The 23,959-nt window shown below is 58.9% G+C and overlaps 2 protein-coding genes and 1 long non-coding RNA gene across 4 annotated transcripts; 2 read left to right on the forward strand and 1 right to left on the reverse strand.

Moving 5' to 3' along the window:
• Window positions 1–3,017: 3,017 nt before the first annotated feature.
• Window positions 3,018–4,962, forward strand: B3GNT8 (UDP-GlcNAc:betaGal beta-1,3-N-acetylglucosaminyltransferase 8). 2 transcript variants are annotated; one of them, XM_019434455.2, is made up of 2 exons: window positions 3,018–3,152; window positions 3,511–4,962. In XM_019434455.2, the coding sequence occupies exon 2, from the start codon at window positions 3,543–3,545 to the stop codon at window positions 4,734–4,736; it is 1,194 nt and encodes a 397-aa protein (XP_019290000.2). In that variant the 5' UTR covers window positions 3,018–3,152; window positions 3,511–3,542; the 3' UTR covers window positions 4,737–4,962. The 2 variants fall into 2 exon arrangements, with proteins under 2 accessions (XP_019290000.2, XP_019290001.2); XM_019434456.2 differs by having other exon boundaries at window positions 3,043–3,159.
• Window positions 4,963–5,325: 363 nt separating this feature from the next.
• BCKDHA (branched chain keto acid dehydrogenase E1 subunit alpha) lies at window positions 5,326–23,692 on the reverse strand. Its single transcript, XM_019434453.2, has 9 exons — window positions 23,561–23,692; window positions 15,906–16,088; window positions 15,713–15,799; window positions 11,827–11,935; window positions 9,131–9,292; window positions 7,318–7,524; window positions 6,976–7,117; window positions 6,599–6,770; window positions 5,326–5,869 (listed from the first exon to the last, which is right to left on the reverse strand). Exons 1-9 carry the CDS (start codon window positions 23,666–23,668, stop codon window positions 5,699–5,701), a joined length of 1,341 nt encoding a protein of 446 aa, XP_019289998.1. The 5' UTR covers window positions 23,669–23,692; the 3' UTR covers window positions 5,326–5,698.
• On the forward strand, window positions 12,421–15,298 carry LOC109257977 (uncharacterized). The gene is made up of 3 exons (XR_002076156.2): window positions 12,421–12,889; window positions 13,556–13,664; window positions 14,924–15,298. It is a non-coding gene; the product is annotated as an uncharacterized LOC109257977 (long non-coding RNA).
• Window positions 23,693–23,959: the final 267 nt, after the last annotated feature.

Raw genomic sequence — 23,959 nt, forward strand, 5'->3', positions numbered from 1 at the left:
TGCTCACTCTTCGGTCTGGGCTCCCTGAGTGCTCGGTGGTCAGCAGCTTCCCCCCCCGCCCCCAGCAGCTTCCCCCCCCCCCCCCCCGGCAGCTTCAGAGCTGTGCCTCCACTGAGGCATCTCCCTGCAGATGACTCTCCACGGCACCCCACCTGGGGGACCTCCAGTAAATGCTGAGGCACCTTACCAGCGAGTCCCTGTTATTTCAATTTGCCATTCAAGTCAATAATTCTTTACATTAAACTTCACCTGCTCAATTTACTGTGTGGTGTCTCTCTCCTGACTGGATCCGCGTTCATACAGCACTGGCATCTGGAGTGTTCCAGGAGACAGACTCACAAAAGCTGGGATTTGGGGTTGGTCCTGTCCTGCCTCTGGAGCTCAGGGCTGAGCTCTTGGGTGGTGAGAAGCGGGATGGAGAATTCCACGGCTGCGGTGGCACCACAGTCAAGCTCTCGCCTGGGGCTGTGATGAGGTGCCAGCTGAAGCACGTGTCCCGGGAGCCCCCGGGGCTGCTGCACCTGACCCATGTGACAGTAGTGACAATTCTAAACATAGATGCTGGACACATTCTTTGGCATGCCCTTCAGTGCTCACAGACAATGACAGGCTCAAGTCTGTTTGCTTAGCTCAGGCCAGGGTCTGAGAACTGGGGAGCTTCTGTGACTGCCCCCCCTCAAAGTTCTTCCAGCAGGTGGCCAGAACTGAAAACACAACCTAGAAGTCTGTGGGTTGTCATTATGACGGTTGGATTCCCAGCCTTGACAAGTTTCTTATGTGCAAGCGTGGGTGCTGACTGGTACGCGAGGGACCCGAAATCTGGAATGGGGTCGTCCGGTTGGAATCAGAGGAGGCAGACGATCTCACGCTCCCAAGTCACTAGAGCTTCCCTTCCCAATGTCCGAGGAGCCCAGCAGCCTTCCCGTGCTTAACAACCCTGTGCTCACCTCACCCAAGCAGAGGCCTTGAAAGCAGGCATCTACGCCCCCGCAGACTCCTCACAAGCACCCCTGCTATCACCGGACCCACAAATGCCAAGGGTCAAATCTCTGCCCTCCCGGGTGCAGACGTCCGCCGGGACCCAGGGCGTGCAGCTTTCTACACTAGAAGAATTGCAAGATTTGCAAACATATAGTCAGAAACCGGGGGACACCGGGGTCTAAGGGTGTTAGACCAGTGACGGTGGATATCACACAGATGGGCCAAGTTCACGGGTCCGTGGGCACTTACTGGAAGTGATGAGTTAGCTAGTACAGCTGGGTGGTTCTAAGGGCTCTCTCCGGTCGGCTGACTGGAACTTGGACTCCAGTGTGGCCTGCAGTTAGGAGAGAAGCCAGAGAGGCCCTGACGTAATCTGGAGGGGGGGACCCAGCGCTGAGGGAGGTTGGTGTTGGACCGGGCTGCTCATGGTTGACCTGCAACCTCCCCCCAGAACTGCGTTCCACAGGAAGGCAGCTCTTCACTCTCCACGATGGACTTTCGATGGACTTTCCCTGTTCCAGTTCCATAACAACCAACGCTGTACCCTGAGATTTCCAATCACCCCCCAGGAGGAGCAGCGTCAGCCCTGGTGGCGGGACCTCTCACCCCTGGGAGAAGCTAGATTCTTCTCCCAGCCCCGCGTGGGGGTGGGGGTGGGGGTGGGGGTGGGGGAGGCCTGCTGGGGAGACCCTTCCAGGGCGCTCAGGGCCCTGCCCCCGGCTGTCTTCTCCCACTCTGGCTTTCATTGCATCAACACTCGGCACTTCCTCTGTGCGCTTGGCCTCCAGCGGCTCCCGCGGGCTCCATTACTCAGACTTAGGGGGAGGCGATCAGCTCCGGACAGATCCGCTGCTGCTGACAGGGTGCCGAGGAGGAGACATCAGAGGGTCCTCCCAATCCAGGGTGGAGTGAAGGGGGTCAGGCCAGGCTCAGAGGGGTCCTCGGTGCCACCCAAGGTTCCAGGAGGTCTGGGCTAAGGAGACCTCGTCTGCCGGCCTCCCCAGACAGCTGCAGCAGCCCCAACAGCAGAGGCCCCGGGAGGGCAGGGACGTAAACACAGGCAGACACCCTCTCCTGTCCCGGGGGGCCGGATGTGAGTGTTCCTGGAGTCACGGTGCAGCTGTGGGTGGGGCTGGAGTGGGGAATGGGGGAGGGATGGATCCCGCCCCCGTGAGGCAGACCCGAGGCACCAAAGGGGTGGAGGAGGTGCCGGGGCAGCTCAGCTCCGGGGCCCCGGGTGCCCTCACCCCACCCTCCACTGGCCTCTAGCTTGGCTCCCCCTTCACCCACCCCTTCCCTTTCCATCAGGTCCCCTCCTGCTCCTCCCTAGCTCCCTTCTCCACCTCTCCCCGGGCTCTGGCTGTCCGCAGGCGTCCTCTTCTTGGTCCCACCCCAGGGTCCTCCATCTGCCTCTGCTCTCTCCCTTCCCGCCAGGGGCACCTGGCTACCCTGTACCTCACTCCCGGTCTCCACGTCCCTCCCCTGCCTCTCCCCTTGCAGTCCTCTGCTCTTTGCCTCCCCCTCCATCTCTCCTTTCTCTTCCCCCGCCTGCCCCGGAGGTCTCCCCCATCCCTCCTCCTCCACCAACCCGGCCCATTCCCCATCCCCACCCTGACTCCGGTGGCCACAACACACCCCATCTCTGGCACGGCCGGCCCATCCCCTCAGCACGGCCCGCCGCCTCTGCGGCCGGGCGCCAGCCGCCCGCCTCCCCTCCCAGCTCTGCCACTTTGGGACTCTTGCCTGTCCCTGGGCCATCTCGGCACTACCCAGCTCAAGCTCAGGCCTGGCCCTCAGCCTCACCCCCTACCCCCAGACTCTCCCAGGCCCCTGGCTCTCCCTGCCTGGCCTCGCCAGGTCCCCCATCTGTGTCTTTGGCCACCCTGAACCTTTCCGCTGTCTCACCAGAAAACCAGCCCCAACACGCCAGAGCCCCATCCCTCAGGTCGGCCTCCTGCCCTCCCTTCCCCTCCCCTCCTCTCCTCCCTCGGCCCCGCCCCAGCCCCTCCCGGCCCCTGGGGCCCTGAGGCCTCCCTCCCCGCCTCTCCGGACTGGCTGGGCTGGGCTCAGACGGCTGCACCGCAGGTTGGCGAGAGCCGAGCCGAAGGGAGGGAGCGAGGGAGGGCCTGAGCTGAGGCCCGGACCGGCGCAGGCGGGAGCTGGACCCAGAGGTAAAAGGTCGCTGGCTCCCCTTCCCTGGGGTGGGGAATGTTAGGGTGAGGGAGGCTGGCTTTCCAGAAGGTGGAAGGGCTGACCCCGTGATTCTGGCGCCTGATGAGTGGACCAAGGGGGGCTGGAAAGGCCAAGTCCCCAATCCCCCAGTGCGGGGGGGGGGGGGGGGGGCCTGCCTGCAGGTCGGTGGAAGGGGCTGGGCTCAGGGGAAAGAGCAGGGTGTCAGAACGAATGGGAACTGGATTCCAAGGTCAGAAATAGGGAAGAGGTGGGCGGGTTCAGGGTCTGGGGCTGAGGGGGGGCTGGCAGGGACCGACCCCCCCCCCCTCCCCCGACGCAACCATGGCTCCTCTGCAGCTCCCGCGGCCGCCCCTTCCCTGGGCTGGGTCATGCGCTGCCCCAAGTGCCTTCTCTGCCTGTCAGCGCTGCTCACGCTCCTGGGCCTCAAGGTGTACATCGAGTGGACATCTGAGTCTTGGCTAAGCAAGGCCTACCGGGGACCCCAGGGCACCCCACTGGGCCCCACACCAGCCAGCCCCGAGCCCACCCTGCCGGCTAACCTCTCTGCCCGTCTGGGCCAGACCAGCCCGCTGCTCTCTGCATACTGGAACCAGCAGCAGTGGCGCCTGGGGTCCCTGCCCAGTGGGGACAGCGCTGAGGCAGGGGGCTGCCGGGCTTGGGGGGCTGCCGCTGCTGCAGAGATCCCAGACTTCGCCTCCTACCCCAAGAACCTCCGCCGCTTCTTGCTGTCGGCGGCCTGCCGGAATTTCCCACAGTGGCTGCCTAGAAGTGGTGGCGGCCAAGTGGCCGACTGCTCAGGTACGGACGTCCCCTACCTTCTGTTGGCCATCAAGTCGGAACCAGGGCGCTTTGCAGAGCGACAGGCCGTGAGGGAGACGTGGGGCAGTCCGGTTCCTGGGGTCCGGCTGCTCTTCCTGCTCGGGTCACCAGAGGGTGAGAGGGGGCCTGACCTAAGCTCCCTGGTGGCCTGGGAGAGTCGCCGCTACAGTGACCTGCTACTCTGGGACTTCCTCGACGTCCCCTTCAATCGGACGCTCAAAGATTTGCTGCTGCTGGCCTGGCTGGACCGACACTGCCCGGGCGTGAGCTTCGTCCTGCAGGCTCAGGATGACGCCTTCGTGCACACACGGGCCCTTCTGGACCACCTGCGGGCCCTGCCCCCTAGATGGGCCCGAAGCCTCTACCTGGGTGAGGTCTTTACCCAGGCCAGACCCCTGCGGAAGCCCAGAGGACCCTTCTACGTGCCTAGATCCTTCTTTAAAGGTGAATACCCGGCCTATGCCAGTGGCGGTGGCTATGTCATTGCCGGGCGCCTGGCACCCTGGCTGCTGCGGGCAGCGGCCCGTGTGGCCCCCTTCCCCTTCGACGATGTCTACACTGGCCTGTGCTTCCGGGCCCTGGGCCTGGCACCAAGGGACCACAAAGGCTTCCTCACAGCCTGGCCAGCAGACCGCACTGCTGAAGCCTGTGCTCTCCGGGACCTGCTGCTGGTGCGGCCCCTCAGCCCCCAGGGTAGCATTCGGCTCTGGAAACAGCTGCAGGAGCCTCAGCTCCAGTGCTGAGCCTGGCGGAGCTGAGGAGAGGAGGGCAGCACAGACCTGGCGGCACCTCGGTGCCTGTCTCTCACTCAGCCTCTCCTTCTGGGCCTCAGCGTGAAGGAGGAATTCTAGAACCGTGACTGCCTGAGCCCCTCCTAGGTCCTCCCGGGCCAGGGGACGGGGCAGCCGGAGGGAACAGACTGTTTGTGTCTACTTTTTGTGTTTGAAAAACACGCACTCCCCACTCTGAGGCCTGGAGTGGTCTTTGCGCCTGTGGGGCCCCAGAGCAGTTGACAGAGCAGAGCCCAGCTGCTCCCCGGCATTCACACTGGACCCCTCCCCACCCTTACTGGGCAGGGCCAGCTCTGCCAGCCTCATGGTCACTTTGCTGAACAGCAGTCTTGTTCCATCTAGGGGAGAACAAGAGACCATCTCTGGAGGACCCCACCCCCACCCTGTCTGCGGATACGGACCCTCCGCTTGCTAAAGTTTCCGGGGGAAGTAGATATCTCAACAGCCTGGCCTTCTTTATCTAGAGTGGAGAAACAAGGTCCCAAACTAGTCATGCTGGGCTCTCCTCCCACCTCCCAAACTCCAGGAAACAGACCAGCAGTGGCACAGAGCCAAACACAGAGAGTTTATTGGCCACCTGCTGACCACCTCTCACTTTGAGGGAGTGACTTCCACAGGCTGACCCGCCACGCCCACCCCAGAGGGGCTTCTAGTCCTGGAGGCGTCCTGGCCCAGCCCCTGGGAGAAGGCACTGTAACAGGCGAGGAGGGGGCTGACGGAGCCCCCCCCCACCCCCACCCAGGGTAACAGCCTGGAGGAGTGGAGATGGTTGGCTGGAGTCCCGGCCCCAGTATTTCAGAGGGGGCTGGCTGGGGAAGCAGGGTGGCATCCTGCAGCTCCCTGGGCACCCCCCAGAATGGGGCTGCCCCTCGGGGGAGTTGAGGTGGGTGGGGGTGGGCTGGGGCAAGCGGGCCTCACTTCTCGAAGTGGTCCAGGGGGTAGTGCTCGCCGTAGGCCTGGAGGTGCCGGGCCAGGGACTCCTGCTGCTTGCGAAGCTGGGCCGGCATCTCCTGGTACACGTCAGAGAAGAGCAGGTTGGGGTTGGGCTTCGGCTTCCGCTCCGCCTGCTCAAAAGCCTCCATCACCTGTGGAGGGATGTGGGACAGTAGACAGGCAGCCGGCTCCCCACCCCCTACCTGTGGGACCCCATTGAGGGGTCAACCCCCCTGAGCCGCTGCCTTCCCATCTGGACGACGGAGGAGATGAAGACCCAACAGTGCTAAGAACCAGCAGCCAGATCAACATCCCCCAACCCCGGCCTCCCCTCCCCGGCAAGACCAGGCGCTGCACAAAGTACAGGAATCGGTTCAGCCTCTCGGCACAGGCAGAACCAGGCAGTAGGCAGCTCAGAGGGGAGGGAACCGAGGCATGGAGAAGAGGGGGTACGCCACGACGATGTCCTCAGGGCCCGGGCCAGGGTCTGCCCTTACCACTGGGCACACAGCCCTGGCTCCAGACACCCAGGCCGAGGAGGGCGGCACTTGGACCCGAGTGGGACGCTCACAGTGCACATGGATTAAGTCACCTAATCTTAATCACCCTCTGACAGCGACACCCCAGTGTCGCTCTTCAGATAGGAGGGCATGGAGGGCAGGCATCATACCAAGGACACAGCAGAAACGCATGTGCCCAGGCAGCCTGACGCCACAGGCCACGCTTAGAGACATCCCTGGAGCTGTCCCCAAGTCTCCCAGTTCAATGTCCCCCAAACCCAGCCTCTCCATCCCTCCAGAGTTCTTCACCCAGGCACCACCCCAGAACATCCCCCCCACCCCCGCACCGGGGCCTGGGTTCCAACAGAGGGGGGTCCCCACCTTCTTGCGGGACTGCTTTCTCCAGGCCTTCTCCTGCTCGTCGTCCCACCAGCCTCGGCCCTGCAGGTAGTGCCGCAGCCGGGAGATGGGGTGGTCCTGCTTGTCCCAGTAATTGACCTCGTCCACCGAGCGGTAGGCCGAGCTGTCGTCACTGGTGCTGTGGTGCCCGATCCTGCCAGCGGGAGGGAGCCCAGGGTCAGGTTGAAGCCCCCCGGTGTGGGTTCAGGAGGGAGGGGGGCGGACTAGGGGAGAAGGGCCGGCACTGGAACAAAGGCAAGGACGGGGAGCCAGTGCGGGGGATGGGGTCATGCTCTGGGGACAGTGACCAGTGCAGGGCAGATGCTGTCAAGGCAGCGAGGAGGACAGGAGGCAGGCACCTGTAGGTCATGGCCTCAATGAGGAAGGGCTGGTTCTCAGCCACGGCCCGCCGCCGGGCCTCCTTGGTGGCGTTGTACACGGCAAACACATCGTTGCCGTCCACGCGGATGGACATGATGCCGTAGCCCGGGCCTCGAGCAGCTGTAGGGACAGAGGCAGGTCAGGCCCCAGGACTCAGATGAACAGAGTGGAGAGGGGGAAGGAAGGAGAGGGGAGCAAGCAAAGCAGCGTCCCTGAGACCACCCTTGTGCCAGACTCCACAGGGAAAGGACTGGGCAGGGCGGGGGGGGGGGGGGGGGGGAGCATGAGAGCAGGTGGGGGCGCAGCTCACAGGCCCATACCGATGCCGTCCCCGCGGTACTGCTCAGAGGTGGGCGTGGAGATGGCATAGCCGTTGTTCCGGCAGAAGAAGATGACCGGGCACTCGAGGGTGGCGGCGAAGTTGAAGCCGGCGTGGGCATCCCCCTCGCTGGCCGCCCCCTCCCCGAAGTAACAGATGACCACTCTGTTGGCGTTGGCACGCTTGGCCGCATAGGCCGCCCCCACCGCTGCAGGGGGAGAGGGGGCTGAGCAGGGGCAGAGCCACACACTCCCCCCACCAGGCTCTGGCCTCTCAGCCGATGGCCGCTCTGTCCTTCCACTTGGGCGGCCTCCTCTCTGACTCCTAGCTGTGCCATTACCCACACCACTGCCCCCTTCAAAACACACCTAGAATCTGACCCCTTCCCACCTGTTCAGGGCAGAATGCCCACCCAGTCACCTCTTGCAGCCTCCCAGCAGCCTCCTCACTGGCGCCCCCACCCCACGGCTGGCTCCCACCTGCTCCCCTGGGGCAGCCAGAGGTCAGTTAAAATGTGAACCAGGCTGACATTCCACCCCAGCGACTCTCGCCCTGCCCCCTGCGGCTCCCCTTCCGCTCCAGGCAAAAGTCAAAGGCCCAGATTCCCCTGGATCTGCACCCTCCCCGCAGCTCCCCAGCCCCTCCAGACCTCTCTTACACCTGCCCCACAAGCAAGCAGGCCGTCCAGCAGGCACTTGCCTCAAGATCCCACATGGCTCCCTTCCCCCTACCCCCACCGCAGTCTGTGCTGAAATGTCACCTCTGATGCAACCCAGGCCTTCCTCCCTCACACCTACTCCCTCTGGCTTTAGTTGTCCCTGCGGGACTCCTCACCCGATGCTACTCCTTCATGCTTCCTGTTTGTCTCCTTTCCTCTACCCTGGTGTCAGCCCCAGCGGGACTGGGGTTTCTGTCTCTGGCTCACTGTGCCTAGAATGGTGCCCACGGAGCAGAGACTTCCTACGTGTGGCCGCTGGGCGGCTTAACAGTACTCAAATGGAAGGTAAGGGCCAGGGCCCAGCCTGACGGAAACCCTGCCCACCTGGAGGGAACGTGCCACCTCCTCTCACAGAGCCACTCTGCCCACTTCCCACCCGCGCTCCTCACACAGAGCACCGGGAGCCAACACATCTGGACGGGTCTGCCAACCAGCCCACTGCTAAGCCCCACCGACACACCAACGCGTGTATCTTGGCCACCGCGGAGCAGAGAGCCGCGGCCTAGCCTGGCCCTCGGCCAGACTGTAGGGTCCAGAGGGCAGGGAGCGAGGCTGGGTCCCATGGTCTCTGTGCTGTGTGGGTGCAGGCCTGGCCCCTGAGGGGTCTGCTTCTCAGCTGTCACCTTTGACAAAAGCAACTCGGACCACTCTAGGCACCATGGGGCTCCAGAGTAAGCTTCAGGAGAGTCAGGCTCGGAGGACTGAGGCAGAGCAGGGCTGGGGTCAAGAACCCAGCTCTGGCGCCACAGATCCCCACTCGGAGTCCCTGCTCTTCTCGCCACCTGCCAGATGATGCTTTGGCAGGAAGCTGGTGCCCACTCAGTCACACAGTGTTGTTTGTTGCTGAGCGGACAAACGGGACAGGCACACGTTTGGGGAATCAAGAGGGTGGTGGCCATGCCAGCTCAAACCTGCCAAACCGGAGCCCTCCTCTGAAGACAACCAGATGAAGAGTATCTGGAGAGTCTGCAGCCCGGACCAGCACTCCGACCCCAGCACCAACCGGAAGGACGCCCACGAGGGCTGCAGAAGGGCTGGGGCTTGCACAGGGGTCCGACGCTGGTCTGCGCGTACCAGGCCCGGGCCAAGTCCTCACCCTGCGGGATCTGCGTGGCCAGCGGAGAGGAGATGGTGACGAAGTGGCGCTCCTTGCAGCCATAGTGCACGGGCATCTGGCGCCCCTTGCCCAGGTCGCTCGCGTTGCCATAGCACTGGGCCATGAACAGCTCCAGGGGGTAGTCCCGGTACATTAGCACACCTGGCGAGGAGGAGGCCGTGTGAGCCTGCAGGCGGGGTGGGGGGCAGACCGGCCCTTCCTGCCCGGGCTCCTGCTCCCTATAAAGACAGTCAGGGAAATGGATTCAAGCAGGGGAGGCAGAGTCGAATGCTCATGGGGACCAGGCAGGTGAGCGGACAAAAAAGCACAGGCCTGTCCCAAAAGGGAGGCCACTGTTCTGACCATCTGACTACTGCTCAGGGAAGCCAGATGGCCCAGTTCTTCAAAAGAAGGCAAAATCTGGCTTACTTTTATTTTTTTTTTAAAGAGAAACTACCTGATTTTTATGTTTCAACTAATAAAATTACTTCATAAATTGTCATACGAACCAAATAATACTATTTGTCACACTAGGTCACAACTTCTGAACTAAAGAGCCAATACTCAAACATGTTTACGGCTGTAAAATCCTTTCTTCCAACAAAACCTCACCACCAAACGGAACCGCTCTGGGTGAAGGGGGCCTTGACTGCTAACTCAGAGGACAGGAGCGGGTGGAGATGGCCCTGGGATGAGCAACGACCCACTCTGGCGCCTGAAAAGGGGAATGACTGTCACACCCACACCTGAGGGGCAGCCCTGGGGATCAAGGACCTCCCTGGAAGCACCCAGAACCTGAGCATTACAGAGTAGAGGTGGTACATGCATTTCCGAGTCTTTTTCTTTACTGCAGAACCCTTTCTTCGTCTGACAACTTACTGGGGATCACGTACCACGGGAGTCACATTTTGTGCAGCGTTAAGCACACCTTCCCCAAATAACTGCCACGTGAATATAATATTTGGTGCCAAGTGCCTTTATTCGGAGCACTTTTCAGACATTAACTTGATCGATCCTCACGACAACCCTCCGAGGGAAGTGGGATTATTCTCCCCATTTACAGATGAGGACACTGAGGTAGGCAGAGCTCCCATAACCGGCGGGCTGGAGCGCTAGTATGGCACATGGCTCACACTTCAGCACGGAGCCTGAGGAAGGGCGGCGGGGGGCTTGTCTGTTTATCTGCTAACGGGGAGCCACCGCCGGGACACGGTGAGTGTGGCCCGGACAACCAGCTCTGCAAGTACGCCCCCCAAAATGAGAGTTGGGGTGAGGGTATTTGGGAAGACTTCAGCCTTCACCTTTCACGTAACTGGATGTGGGATTCTGTCACACAACACAAATTCACACCCAGGGTGGCCACGCTGTACCTAAAACAGATCAAAGCGGAGGCGCTCCGCTGAAGCAGAGAAAGGGGGCTGTGTGTGGCGGGGGGCTTCCCCACAGCGTGGTCCAGGGTCCACAGTCCACCCCGGGAGCACCCGCGGTCTGGGGCAGGAGCCGGCGGGAAGTGCGAATCCAGATTCCTGGGCCCAGGTGGTTCCGCACCAGGAAACCCCAGGTCCAGTGGCAGTTACTGCGCTAGACGGACACGTGCCGCCTCTAAGATCCTTTTTATGAGCCCGGTGCCACGGTCCGCACACCACACGCACCCTTGGTTTATACCAGACAGCCCTGCGTGGGCAGCACCACGGGGGCGGGCAGCGCCGGGGCGGAGGAGCGAGGGCTGACTCCGGGAGACCCCTGCTCCCCTCAGGGGGCGTGTGGCCTGGGCACGGGGACTCAGCCTCTTCGGCTTCCTACGCCCTGGCACAGACAGGAAACACGGCTGCCGGGGGACTCCTTCCTGCAGTGGGGTCGGGGCAGGTGAAATGAGGTCGAGCCTCCACTGCTTCCCGCACGTGGAACAGCACCTTGGCCTTTAAGGCCCCAGTGAGTGTCAGCTATTGTTGTGAGCATCCTCGTTCTCCCCACCTCCAGGTGGGGACCAAGAGAGGCGGGACCGGGTGCAGGTCTGTGTGGCTCCCTCCCCACTGAGCACGCACCCCCTGCCGCTGCCCAGGCGGGACCTTCCTCAGGGGCCTCACCCCGTGAGGGTGCTTCACAACCTCATCTCTCCGCTCCTTCCGTCCTGTCACTCACTCGCTCAGAAGGACGCCAGCTCCTGGCTGGCACTTCCAGGCCCTCCCATCTGCTCTGCTCCCTGAAGGACGCAGAGCCTGGAGAGGCCAAGAGAGTCCCATGTTGCGGACAGGGGTCCCTGTGCGTGCCCACCTGTAGCCAGGCCGCCCTCACTGCACACTGCTTGTATCCCTCAGGGCAGGGGCGGCAGTACCGTCATTAACTCCACATTGGAGACCAGAAAATGGAGGCTCCCAGAAGAGAAGCAACTTGCCCCAAATCTGCTAGCTGGTAACCTGCAGAGCACGGAGCGGTCGGGAGCACGGGCTCTTCACTACAACACTGCCCGGACTCCAGACAGCCCCACAAACTCCTGCCCCTGGCTTGGCTCATTCCTGCTCCGAAAGCTCTTCCTCCGGCTCCTTAGACCTCCCTGGCATCACGCTGCTTCTGGAAGAGCACACAGGGTAGCTAACGTGGGCCTCGCCTTCCCACCGGGAGGGACTGGGCCTGACTCGCCTCCATGGGGACCACAGACCCAGGGCCCCAGCATCTGCTCCGCAGGGCAGACATACCTGCCTCCCGGTACTGGCCAAACACCAGGTCCGTGCTGTCCAGCGCTGCCGCGCTCCCCACATGTGTCCCCTCCTCGCCATAGTTGGTCATGTAGAAGGAGATCCGGCCCTGGGGGTGCAGGAGGGCCCGGAGGCCCGGGCTCAGTTATGCTGGGCAATGACAGGGAACCATCCAGATAACTGACCAACTTCTGGAGACTTCATTAATCACCACACACTTCCTGGGCCAGGACAGGTCGGAGTTCCTGTCTTCCTGGAGGGACTGCCAGACTGCTTGAAGCCAGAGCAACAGGGCCATGCGATAGGAGGCCAAGCCGGTTGTCTGGCTCACCAGAGGGGCCTCAGGGTCAAATGCCTGAGCCGAGCAAAGGTGAGGTTTCCAGGCAGAGGCAACAGTAAAGGCCATGAGGCCAGAATGGCTGGGGCATAAAGTGGGAGGGGTGGGGACAGACCAACAGGGAGAGGCAGTGCCCAGGACCATAGTGAATGATCTGCATCCTGGAGGCAGTGCCCAGGACCATAGTGAATGATCTGCATCCTGGACTTTACCCTGAGAACTGTACCCACGGTTCTTCTCAAGGGAGCAACATTTTAGAAAGGTCTCTCTGGCTGCCATGTGGAAAACGGATGGTGGAGACAGGACGGAGTGCAGCCAGCCAGGCCAGAAGGGGCGGTGGCCCGGGAGGGGCAGGGGGCAGGCAGAGGAGCTGCTGGGCGAGCCTTAAGAAGCAGAGTCAGAGTGCCAGGGAGCGGCAGACCCTACAGGCTGGCCACACCGATGCCCTGGCCGGCTCCTTTCTCCTGGGCCCCCCAATCCTAGAGCCTGGAAAAGCCAGGTTCCCAATCTCCCCTACAGAGGTGACCACGGGACACAGATCTAGCCAGAGACTTAAGGAGAAGTCTGCTTTTGCTTTCTCGACAAAAGGGCCCACGGGAGCTAGAGCCAGGCCTTCTTCCCGCCCTGCACACGGCCATGAGGCCAGACCTGTGGCAGCCGTCTTGCGAAAATGAGGCAATAAGTGCGGAATGAAAGCCAACTCGCCCACGATGGGGGAGCAGAAAGGTAGGAAGTCTGGCTTCCTGACACGGTGCTGAGCAGCAGAATGGATTTCTAGGGTAAATGAGACAGGAGAAAGTGATGGCGGGGTGGAGAGAAAGGAGCAGGGATGAGATGCAGGTCTCTGGTTTGGGCAAATGGTGGGTGGCGGCAACCTCCACTGAGAAATGGCCTGAGGGAGGAAGATGCCAAGGTCATGTCTGGACAGGCTGAATTTGGTATGGGACATCCCAGGCAAGAAGCCAAGTAGATCTGGGGCTACGAGGTAGAGTCTGGCTGGCGATCTGGGGCACCCCTGGCACACAGACAGAACTGAGCTCCCCAGGACCACGTGTAAAGTGAAAGAGCTCACGCCGGGACGCGAGGGACGGCCACCGCCCAGTCCTCATGCGTTCTGCAGGCCTGGCTTCCTGTCATGGCGGGAGAATAGATGAATAGTGCTAGTGCTTTCTTCTAAGTGGGGAGCCAATTAAAAGTTAATGGGCCTCCCAGAGCCAAGTGGGCAGATGCTGGGTGCTGAAGGCCTGGGAGGGCTGTCAAGGGTGGTGTGGGGGGGAGCCTGCACACCCTCCCATCCAGGAAAACAGGGCCTGGCGAGTGGCAGAGGTCGCTGGTTGCCTACCCAGTATCCTATCCCTCTTCCTGTTTGTTAACAGAGATCTCATTCCACAGGCAGCAACCGCCCAGATGAAGAGACCACAGTGCGGCCTCCTTGCAGCTGAGAGCAACCTATGCAGTGTCAGATGCTACTGGGTGGGGCTGCCTGCAAAGTTCTAGAAAGGTGGGCATGGGAAGACAGCTGAGATACGCCACGTCTGACCTGTCACTTTCCTTCCACTTCCTGTCTAGAACGAGGTGGGATGGAGGGAGCTCCAGTGGCTACTTGGATCATGAAGGGCCCTAGAAGCCAAAGCTGGGTATCCAGTGACATCATGGGGCCACCATACCAGCCCCAGACCACCTGTTTTTAGACTTCTTTGATGCAAGATGGAAAACCTAGCAATCTGTTTAAACTACTGCATTTGTTTTTGTTGGGACTCGGGTGGGAGGGGCCTGGGGAGGTCTGGTACTTACAGCTCAACGGAAGCCTAGCTAGCACAAGCTGAGCCTTGACGGGTGAGTTGATCTTACTGAGGCCTTCTCTGTGGCAGTCAATGGCCAAGGGGCTTTATGCACTGGGCCTCACAGAAGTGAGGATTGATAGCCCCAACCTCGCCATCCCCCCTTTTTAATATACTGAAGAAACTAAGGCAAAGATAAGAAAAATCTCCTGCCCAAAGTCACACCTCTGATTGGACCCACATCCACTGGATTCCAAAGCCCCTGTTTATGTAGCCCACACAGGCATGAAGGGACCCAGGCACGCTGAGGCAGGGGAGGGATGGCCTGGCCCGGCGGTAAGGCTGTGGAGAGGGGAGCAGAGAGGGAGCGAGGCCACAGTGGAACAGGAAGGGCCAGACCTGACCCTGTGGGCTGGGGGAGCCCAGGGAAGTTTCTGGGCAGGTTTCAGGGCAAAGGTACTTACTACTCTGCCTTGGAGAACCCATACCCAGTGCCCTGTGAGTGGGAGAGTGGGAGAGTCTGCTCGGTCCTGTCCTACAGAACAGTGGGCCTTATGCTTTAGTCCACAGGGGGATGGCCTGGGGGCTTAACATAAATGCAGGCTCTCAAGCCCACCCCTACCCCTGACCCAGCACAAAGGCCCACCACCCACCATTCTTCTCCCCCTTTCCAACAGGAACCCCAGAGCCCTGGGGAAGGACGGATTCCACTGCTCTCTTCACTTGGTTCCTGGGGATGAGAGCATGGTCCTCCTGGCTGGGGACTGGTTGAAGGCAGGGTCTGTGACCAAAGCCCAGACAGTGAGCATTGGCCCTGGACTTTTGCTGGAACATTAGGGAGCAGACACTCTCTTTCCACTGCTCAGCAGAGAGGATAATCATTGGGAGGCTGACAGGGCTATGATAAACAGGGTTATGATACACGATAAAGCTAATATTTACTGAGTGCTGGCTGAAGGACAGTTTCACTCTTTTTAAGGCCATGACATGTGCCACTGTCAATCCTTAAGCCAATGGCATGAAGTAAGTACAGACGAGAAAACTGAAGACCTGACAGATTAAGCAACTTTCCCAGGGCCGCAGAGCCACAGAGTGACAGATGAAGACGTTGGTTGCACAGTCCTGCTCCAGAGCCCACCCCCTGATCCCTTCTCTGCCACTTCTCCTCAAGCCTAAACCTTCAGAAACGACTGCTGCCTAATAATGAAGGAAGCCAGGGTGAAAGAGAGTAGAAAAGACACTGGGAGAAAAGAAATGGGTCTGAGAACATCGAGGCCCCTGGATCCAGCTGTGCCTGAAACCAGACCTTCTGAACTTGGAAATTATTTGAGTCAATAAATTGCCTCTTTGTTAACACTGCTTTGATTGGGTCTCTGCCCACTGACACAAACACTGCTGAGGCTCACGGCACATCTGACACAGGCAAACCAGGAAGCACAGAGGGTCACCCTGTTTCTCAGGGCTGTGAGCTCCCAAGGGGATGGCCCATCAGGTACTCTCTGCCTGTACTCTCTTGGCACAGCCAGGCCACCAGCCAGGTGCACAGGAGGTATTTTTAGTGATCTGGTCCATCCTTCTGCCCGTGGGCAGTACCCTTCCCACACTCTCCCTCCAGAACACCAAGAGAGAACCCCAACAACTTTAAGGATTCCAAGACAAAGGATCTCCATTCTACCCTCTCCTCCTTGGGAGTTATCTTCTGGCCCGAACACAGGCAGGGCGACCTCAGGTAATTCCAAGCCTCCCTCCCCAGCCTGTCTCCACGCACCTGCCGCTGGGACTCGTAGAGGATGCGGTCCATGGTGTTGAGCAGAGTCATGCTCTTGTAGAACTTGAGCACCGTCTCCTGGGGCAGCTGCAGGTGGAGGCACAGACAGATGTAGGCCAGGTGGGACCAGAGAGGAGATGGACAAGGGGTCTGGGTGTGGGAGGCACAGGGTGGGAAGGAGGGGGCCTCTCACGTGGGGATCCTCGCTGGGGTTGATGATCTGGCCCTGCCGGTCCATGACGCGATAGACGGGGATCCCAGAGATGACATTGGGCTGGATGAATTCTAGCTTGTCTACAAACTCCGCCGAGGCCCCGGGGAACTGGGGCTTGTCATCCAGGGATGGAAAGTGCTGCTGCTCCTGCCTCCGAGGGTGCTGGGGAGAGAGGAGGGTGAGGGTGAGGGTGAGGGTGAGGGTGGGGGTGGGGAGACCCATGTCAGGAGCAGCAGAGGTTCCCCTGGCTCAACCTCATAGAGGCAGGCAGTATGGGCAGGCCCCAGAGGACCCTGAGGCCTGATGCACAGGGTACAGATCCCAGCTCTGCCACTTTCTCGATGTATGACCTTGGGCAAGTTACTAGAACTTCTTTATGTCTCAGTGCCTCATCTGTAAAACTGGGGCGAAAATAACATCTAACCCACAGGGTAGTTGTAAACACTAAATGGTCCAATAAAGTAGCAGGCCGATCAAGAACTGGCAGCTGTTACATCAGAGGCCCAGACGCTTCACCCTGGCATTCAAGGCCTCCCCAGTCTGGCCAGATATACCCTCTCTCAATCTCCCACCGCCATCGCAGGCATCGCAGGCACACCCTCCCCCAGCACCCTCGAATCAGCCAGACAGGCTCTTCGCTGACCCTGTACAAGCAGGCAGCCGCCCAGAATTGAGTAAGTCTGTGAGCTCTGAAGTGTCAGCCTGCCTGGGTTCAAACCCTTTGCTGGGTGACCACAGGAAAGCGACTTCCCTTTTGCACCTCTCTCCCTTCCCATCTGTAAAAGGGAGGCGACCTCACAGACATGTCGTGAGGCTCAGGTGAGATCATGCACATGAAACAGTACTTGCATACTTGTAAGTCGTACAGCAAACACTCAGACAAGTATGGATTATCACTTCGACCACCACATGACTACACTTGGCTCTTTACTAGAATGTCGCCCCACCCCCGCCGCCCGCCAACTTCCATGCTTCAGTGGCCTCTCCATTCCAGTCCTAACCCCCACCCTCCAGGCCCAGACTGACTCATTCAACAAATATTTGAGCACCTGCTTTGTTCCAAGCCCCGTGCTAGGTTTGGGGGACCTTAGAGAAGTCAGACATCTGTCACTGCTGCCCAGCAGGGAAGACAGCCGCTGAACAAGTACAGCTGAGGCTGAGTCGTATTCGCCCAGGAGAAGCCTTGAGTGCGGCAGAATGGAAAGGAGCCAGGCTTCTCTGAGGAAGCAGCATGAAAGCAGGAGAGCTGGAGGACAGCTAGGAGTCAGGGCAAGAGCACCAGAGGCCGGGGGCACAGAACACGCAAAAGGCAGGACGTGAGGGATGGCATGTCACTTGCATGTCGCTTGCGGAACCTAGAAGGAGTTCAGAGTGGCTGGTGGGGGGCATACCACCTCCTCAGCGGGCTGGGAAAGCCCTGGAAAAGGCCATGAGAAGCCTCAGGCACTGCAGGGTGAGAGCCCACCCCACTTGTCAGCTCTGGAGCTGGGCAGCCGTGAACTGGTCTCTCGTCTTGGTGCTGCTCCCCTTTCTCAAGCACCTGCGGGCTGCCAGCTGAGCTCTGTGCCCACAATCTCACTGAGCCCTCAGCGCATGTCTGAGGCAGAGACTCTCTGCCGTGGCCCTTGAGGACTGAGGAAGCGGAGATACTGAAGGAGGTAAAATCACCTGCACCAGAGCTAAAAGTGGGTAAGTCAAGACTGGGCTTCCATCCCAGGCGGGGCAGGCATTCAGACCCCCAAGCCACGCTCCTAACCCAACAGCCACAGCTGACCCGGTTTCCACCATCTACAGCTCACTTCCCGTGACCGCTAGCGATTGTGGCTTCACCTCCAAGAGGAGCCAGACAAGAATGACCCAGTTTGCCATGCGCTGGATCTCACACGTGTGCACCCAAGTGTGTCCCCTACTCCTCCTCCTCTAATTGCGGAGAAGCATCCAAGGATCCAGCGGGGGAGCGTGAGCACCAGTGCATTTATCTGCATTTATGGTTGTGAGGAAATAGAGGAAATTACACTCTCAACGGCAGGGCAGGTCCAGGCCTGCCAACAGCATGGCAGACTTCCCCTCCGCTCGCAGGGGAAGCGGCTGAGCGCTTGCAGCCCGGGCGTCCCCCTGCTGAGCACCCACGGCCGGACCTCTCCGTCCACCTAGAGGATCAACTGTCTGCCTCCCACACAAATCACAAACTCCCGGAGGGCGGGGAGCGTGTCTGGGTTGGTTTACACAGCAGGCACTCAACAGGCCATTATTGAAGGGACGGATGAATGAGCGGTTAAGTTCACGGGCTTTGGAGGCTGACCGACCTGGGTGCCGGTATCTTAGCTTGCCCAGTGGCTCTACGCAAAACACACTGTCCCTGCGAGGTTCCTCATCTGTAAGAAGGCTGCATGGGGCTGTTGTGAAAAGTTCCTGAGACACACAAAGGGCTCAGCACAGGCCTGGGACACATTATGAGCTTGGTAGAAAGGGAAAAAACCCAAATCTGACAGGTAGGAAACGGGGAACACAAAGTGGCTGGCACTTTGGGAAGAGCTGGAGCAAAGGATGGGCAGCACCGCGAACAGGACCATAGCAGAAGACAGACCATGGAAGTCGAGGGCTTTAGGTGAGGGGCCCACAGGGGGCAGAGGACAGGGTTACAGGCTGAGAACAGACTGGGCTGTTAGGACAGGACTCTGCCTGCCTCCAGAGGCTGGAGAGCCGCCATCAGGGCACCCCGGCGCACCCCCGCTCTGGACTGGGGCCTTGTGGGCTTGGGGGAGGGGGACCTTCCTTCCTGGGCCCGAGGAGATGCTGGAGTACCTACCCCAGGGTTACCGAGCTGACTGGGTGAGAGGCCAGCCACAAGGAAATGCAATCCATGGGAGGGGTGGTAAAACGCCAGAGGAAGGATGTGACTCCACCTACTTTTTCCTCAGATTTTGGCGGGGGCAGGGGTGGGTTTGTGCCGGTGGCCAGTAACTGACAATGGCAGAGGCTACCAAGCCTAGCTGCCACATCCCCTCCCACCACACTGGAAACAGGCCAGCTCTGGGTGGTCCGGTCTGCCCTGCAGGTACCAGGGTGCCCCCATGGAGCCACTCCCTCTGGCACCAAGGCTAAGGTTAAGACTCCCAGCGGAGTAGCCTGCTGCCTCCTGGCTGTGTACCTAAAGCTCCCTGAGCCTGTTTCCTCCTCCATGAACAGTGGGATGAGTAACTATCTCAAGGGTCACCAGGAGGATTAAACGAGTCAATGTGTGCGGAGTGTTCAGCCCAGTGCCCGGGACATAACGAACACTCAGCAATTATGAGCAGCTAACAAGCATATCTGATGATCGCTATTGTCCAGCAGGTAGCTACCAAATAGTCCACGCGGGGCCCTGTACAGGCTGGAGATGAGAGAGTGAGATGGGTGACAACACTGAACACACAGGTGACAACTGGGGGCAGGACAGACTGGTGGTCAGCCACACGGCAGGGTAGCATGAGGGCCTCTCTCCCTTTCCGGCAGCGTCACCTTGGCTCCCTGAACCTGCGTCCCCTTGTGGAAATGACAAGAATTACTACCACAGGTCTGGGGTGACGTGGGTACAGAGCACCCGCTATGGCTCTAGGGGGGAACTTTTGCTACCAGCATCAGAGGGCACATGAGGAAAATCTTTCTGGAGAAGGGGAGTCACGCCAACCTGCTGGACCAGCAGGGGTGACCAGGCAGAGGCTAGGGGGAGGAAGGCGTCAGTCCCCGGGAACTACCAAGGCTGAGGCAAGAGGGGAGAGCCTGGCAGTGTGGGACCCTGGGGACCAGTAAGGCTGCAGCACGTTAATAACAGTAACTCGTTAGTAACAACAGCTAAGTCGGGGCCACACAAAACACTTCCTGGTGCCTATATGCTCTCCGCACCCGGTGAGGCAGGCACTATTGTCTCACCTCAGTACAACAGGGGTGGCCCTGAGGCTCAGGGGGGTTAAGTGACTCGTCTAAGGGCAGGGAGATCGTGAGGGGTGATGTCAGCATGCGAAGCCAGCCAGCCTGACTACAGCTGCCTGAGGAGGCTGGAGAGAAAGGTGGGGTCCAGCCGTGGAAGGTTTTGTGGATGGTGCCGGTTAACCGAGTCCTCTGTATCGAGGGAGCCAGGGCCCCCCCAAACCCAGGGGCTTTAGCAGCACTATGCCCCCCGAGGCACTGCAAGTGGAAGGCCCTGAGGGAGGCCAACCTTTCCTGACCATACCAGATTTACTGTCCCTGGAGAAAAATTACAGCCCCCATTTCCTGAGACCTTACTGAGTGCTTGGGAAATGTGGTAACTGCTTCCTAGGAACCATTTCCTTTCACCTTCCCATCTCTCTGAGGGAAGTACTGCCGCTGCCCCATTTTACAGGCGGACCCTGGTGTTGGGGCCAGAAAGCTTCTCCGAGCAAGTGGCCTGTCAGCCGACATCAAAGGACCATAGTCCTACAAAGGCCTTCAGGTGGAAGGAGCTCATCCACAGGAGGGAAAAAGGGCCAGTGGGGCTGAGGCGCAGGGAGGGAAGGGCACGGGGGGCTGAGGCTGGCGCCTCCACACCAGCATCTCACCAGACCCAAGGGCCCCAGGCAGAAGCTGGGGACACGTGCCAAGACCAGATGGAGCAGGATACTGCAAGACTTAAACCGAAGCCCAATCGCTTCTCCTGGCAGCCTGGCACTGTGAGGAGAAACGGGGCTTTAGAGTCCTGAACTCCTGGTTCAGACCTCACCCCGTGAGCCTCAGTTTCCCCACTCATGTCAGGAGAAAACGACCAATACCTTGGCATGTGACTGTATTACATATAATAACGGTGTGAGTTTGGTAGTGTAAACCACGAAGGGCTTCCTGATGTGAAAAAAGAATCCGGGGGCGGGGGGGGGGGGGGAGCTCAAGACACCAGCCAAGAGGGAGATGGACCCATACGGTTAGAAGACCAGTAATGACCATCTCCATTCATGCCTCAACACACACTGGGCACCGCCACTTGGAGATACTGCACAGGGCACTAGAGCACTGGAGTCCCCAACAGGCTGCCCCCGGACAGCGGGGTCAGAGAAACATCCCTGACAATTCACACAGACTGAGCTCGAGGTGCCCCCTGACTTCCAAGAGAAGAGACTCCAGTCACCCCACTTGCTATGCTCAGAGAAGTGAAATGACTTGGACAGGGTCCCACTTGCTTCTTGGGGTGGTGGCTGAGAAACCAACTCAGGACTCCCTGACAATTAAGTTGCCTCTCTCCTCTTTTCCCTGAGCACTAAAACACCGGCTATCAACTGCAGGGGGAAGGGAGGGAGAATCAGGCAGACACCTCCCGAGCAACGGGGTGTTCAGTCAAGAACATGGTGAAAGGAGAGGCAAGAAGGCAGAGATGGAAGTCAGGCAGCCCCAGCCTTTCTCCCAACCCAGCCTGCCCCACGACCCATCCATCCACTACAACACAGCCTTTCAACCTTCCCCCAAACCACTATCCCTGGGATCTGCCTTGATCCGCAAAGACTGCACCACCCAAGACAGTAGCCACCAGCCACGTGTGGCTATTTAGACTGATGAAAATTAAATGAAAACTTCAGTTCCTGAGCCATACTAACCACATTCTGAGTGCTCAGTAGCCATGTGTAGCCAGCAGCTACTGTACTGGACAGCACAGATCTAGAACGCGGTCATCATCGCAAAATGTTCTAGTGAGCAGCTCCGGGTCTACAATTTGCCTTAACTAAATGCTCCTACTCCTTCCCTCCACTCAAAAAAGGCTCCTTTTTATTCTTAGAAAGAAAAGAAAAGCAAGCGGGAGAAATAAAAGTGGGGGAGAACAAACAGGAACTCTAAAAGCGTCCGACTCTTGGTTTCCGCTCAGGTCACGATATCACGGTTTGTGGGTTCGAGCCCCGCATCAGGCTCCACACTGACGGTATGGGAGCCTGTCTGGGTTTCTCTCTCTCCCTCTCTGCCCCTCCCCTGCTCCCACTCTCTCTCTCTCAAAATGAAAATAAACCTAAAAAAAAAAAAAGTAGGTACTCTGAAAGAGCTGCTCCAAAAAAATCCCCCATCCTATTATACCCCCACAAAATAAAGAAGGGGAATCAAGAGAGAAAGGTAGCAGGGAGACTGAGCCTGGAAGGAAGAAGATTTAATCAGCCATAAATGACCTTTCCCTACTTTCTGCCCCAGTCCTCCCCACTGCCAGCCAATGGACTATTTGGACTGAGATCAGCCCTGCAGATCTGATTGCTCAGGAAAAAAAAAAAAAAAAAAAAAAAAAAAAAAGCCACAAAGAATAGCCCAAAGGCAGGAGGCTGCCCCACCCCCAGCCTGCTCCAGCAGCCCTTTCAGAATTACCTGCTTCAAGTGACTCCATTTCCAGTCTATGTCCCCTCCCCTCACCCCTGGCCCATCCTCTTCACCCTCCTCCTACCTGAAGGGTCTTCCCACAGATTTTATCTTCCTTTACTAAAGGATTAGGGATCAGGGGGTCAGACCCAACCCCACAAGATCTTGATAGATTTCCCTCCAAGGGCCCTCACCAATCCAGGTCCTCTCAAGGTCACCTCCTTTCTTCTCCTGGTCGCCAAGGTCAGTTTCTGTCCCTTCCCTCCACCCTCACTTTCCACAGTGACCAACATTGCTATTGCCCTTATCAAATACCAGGTTCAGGTCTTAGCACTTGACACATTTGAATTTTACTACGACCCTATGAGGTGGTCACTGTTAGCATTTTAGAAAGGGGGAAATGCATCCCCTTGGAGAGATCCAGAGGAGCAGTCCTTTGCCCAAGACCACACAGCTGGAAAGCTGTGATTAGGAATATGAACTCACTTTCTGAAACATTACTCTCCTATCTGTGAAATTTTAGTTCATGGCTCTTCCGCAGCCCAATACCTCTCTCCCTCTAAACGGGCTTCCAGCTAGATCTCTGCTGTGTGAACTTACTATCAGCAGCATCAACCCAAAGGGATTCTAACCCTTTTGAAAAGAATTGAGGCATTTCTCAAGTGCGACTCAGAAACGTGGGCAAGGCGGTGCCCTGTCTGGATCTCTCTCCCTCCTCTTCTCCCTTAGTTAATCCGGCAAAATTTTATTGATCGCCTGGTCTCCTGTGTTGAGTGACAAAAACGGACAAGGTTCCTGTTCTGGCATTAGATCAAGGACACAGGATCAAAAAACTTTGTTACGCAATTCATTCTAAAATCAGAACAGTAGTAAAGGAACAGGGAAATGAAGAGTACTATAAAAGCCCGCGCTGGGGGACCTGATCTCTTTCCTCCTTTTGGAAGGGGGAGGGGGGATCCTTACCGAGAAGAAAGTGTCTTCCTCGGGCAGTTTCACTCTCTAATGCCTGCGAAGAAACGTCTCGCCTTCCTCCCGTGCCCCTCCAAGCGGCCTCCGGTGGGGATGGGTGGCAACTAATGAGGAACCCACTCCCTCTCTCCAAGTTGTCTCCCTTCCTCGGGGCCCACAATGGAGCTGCCTCGCTTCTCCTATCCTGAGGAAGTTGTTCCCGAGTGTCCTCTCCGAGTAGTTCCAGACCTTTTCCATTCTGTGACAGCCCTTCCTTCGCTCCCTGCACAGACCTCACACCCTAAAATCGGCGTTGACATCCCTACTCTCACTTGGGGAAAGCTCCCAGTGCCCCGGGAACTCACATATCTAGCCAGCCCCCGAGCACCAAGCCGCCGCAGGAGCAGGACGCCAGCCTGGCCCAAGCCTCGACCCGAGCCCCGGAGCTTCGCCGCAGCAGCCGCCACCGCCATCTTCGCTAACAACTCCTCAGCGATCCGCCCCTCTCCCCTCCTAGACTGAGGCTGCCCCTTTATGAACCTGATTCAAATGTTAGCCTCATCCTCCCAAGAAGCCACAACCTACTAGTTCTTCGGCCTCTTGGACACGGGTATGAGTGGACAAAACAATCTAGCTTGCCAAAAGTACTCTTATAGCCTCATCTTAGTTTTTTCTGTAACAGGCAAAGAAGAGGGCAACCTGACCAGAGCCTCAGGCCTTTAGGGCCCGGGGGCCTCGGGTAGGACGAGCCCAAGCCAAGGCCC

The sequence above is a fragment of the Panthera pardus genome, unplaced genomic scaffold, assembly GCF_024362965.1.
Source record: "Panthera pardus isolate Hobbes unplaced genomic scaffold, ASM2436296v1 HiC_scaffold_18, whole genome shotgun sequence".
Classification (NCBI taxonomy): Eukaryota; Metazoa; Chordata; class Mammalia; order Carnivora; family Felidae; genus Panthera; species Panthera pardus.

Coding starts and splice junctions, on each gene's coding strand:
- B3GNT8 (XM_019434455.2), top strand. CDS start 3,543: ATGCGCTGCCCCAAGTGCCTTCTCTGCCTGTCAGCGCTGCTCACGCTC.
- BCKDHA (XM_019434453.2), bottom strand. CDS start 23,668: ATGGCGGTGGCGGCTGCTGCGGCGAAGCTCCGGGGCTCGGGTCGAGGC. Junction 15,800..15,905: donor ACCCCAGCGAGGATCCCCAC/GTGAGAGGCCCC, acceptor CTCCACCTGCAG/CTGCCCCAGGAGACGGTGCT. Junction 7,118..7,317: donor GTACCGCGGGGACGGCATCG/GTATGGGCCTGT, acceptor CTGTCCCTACAG/CTGCTCGAGGCCCGGGCTAC.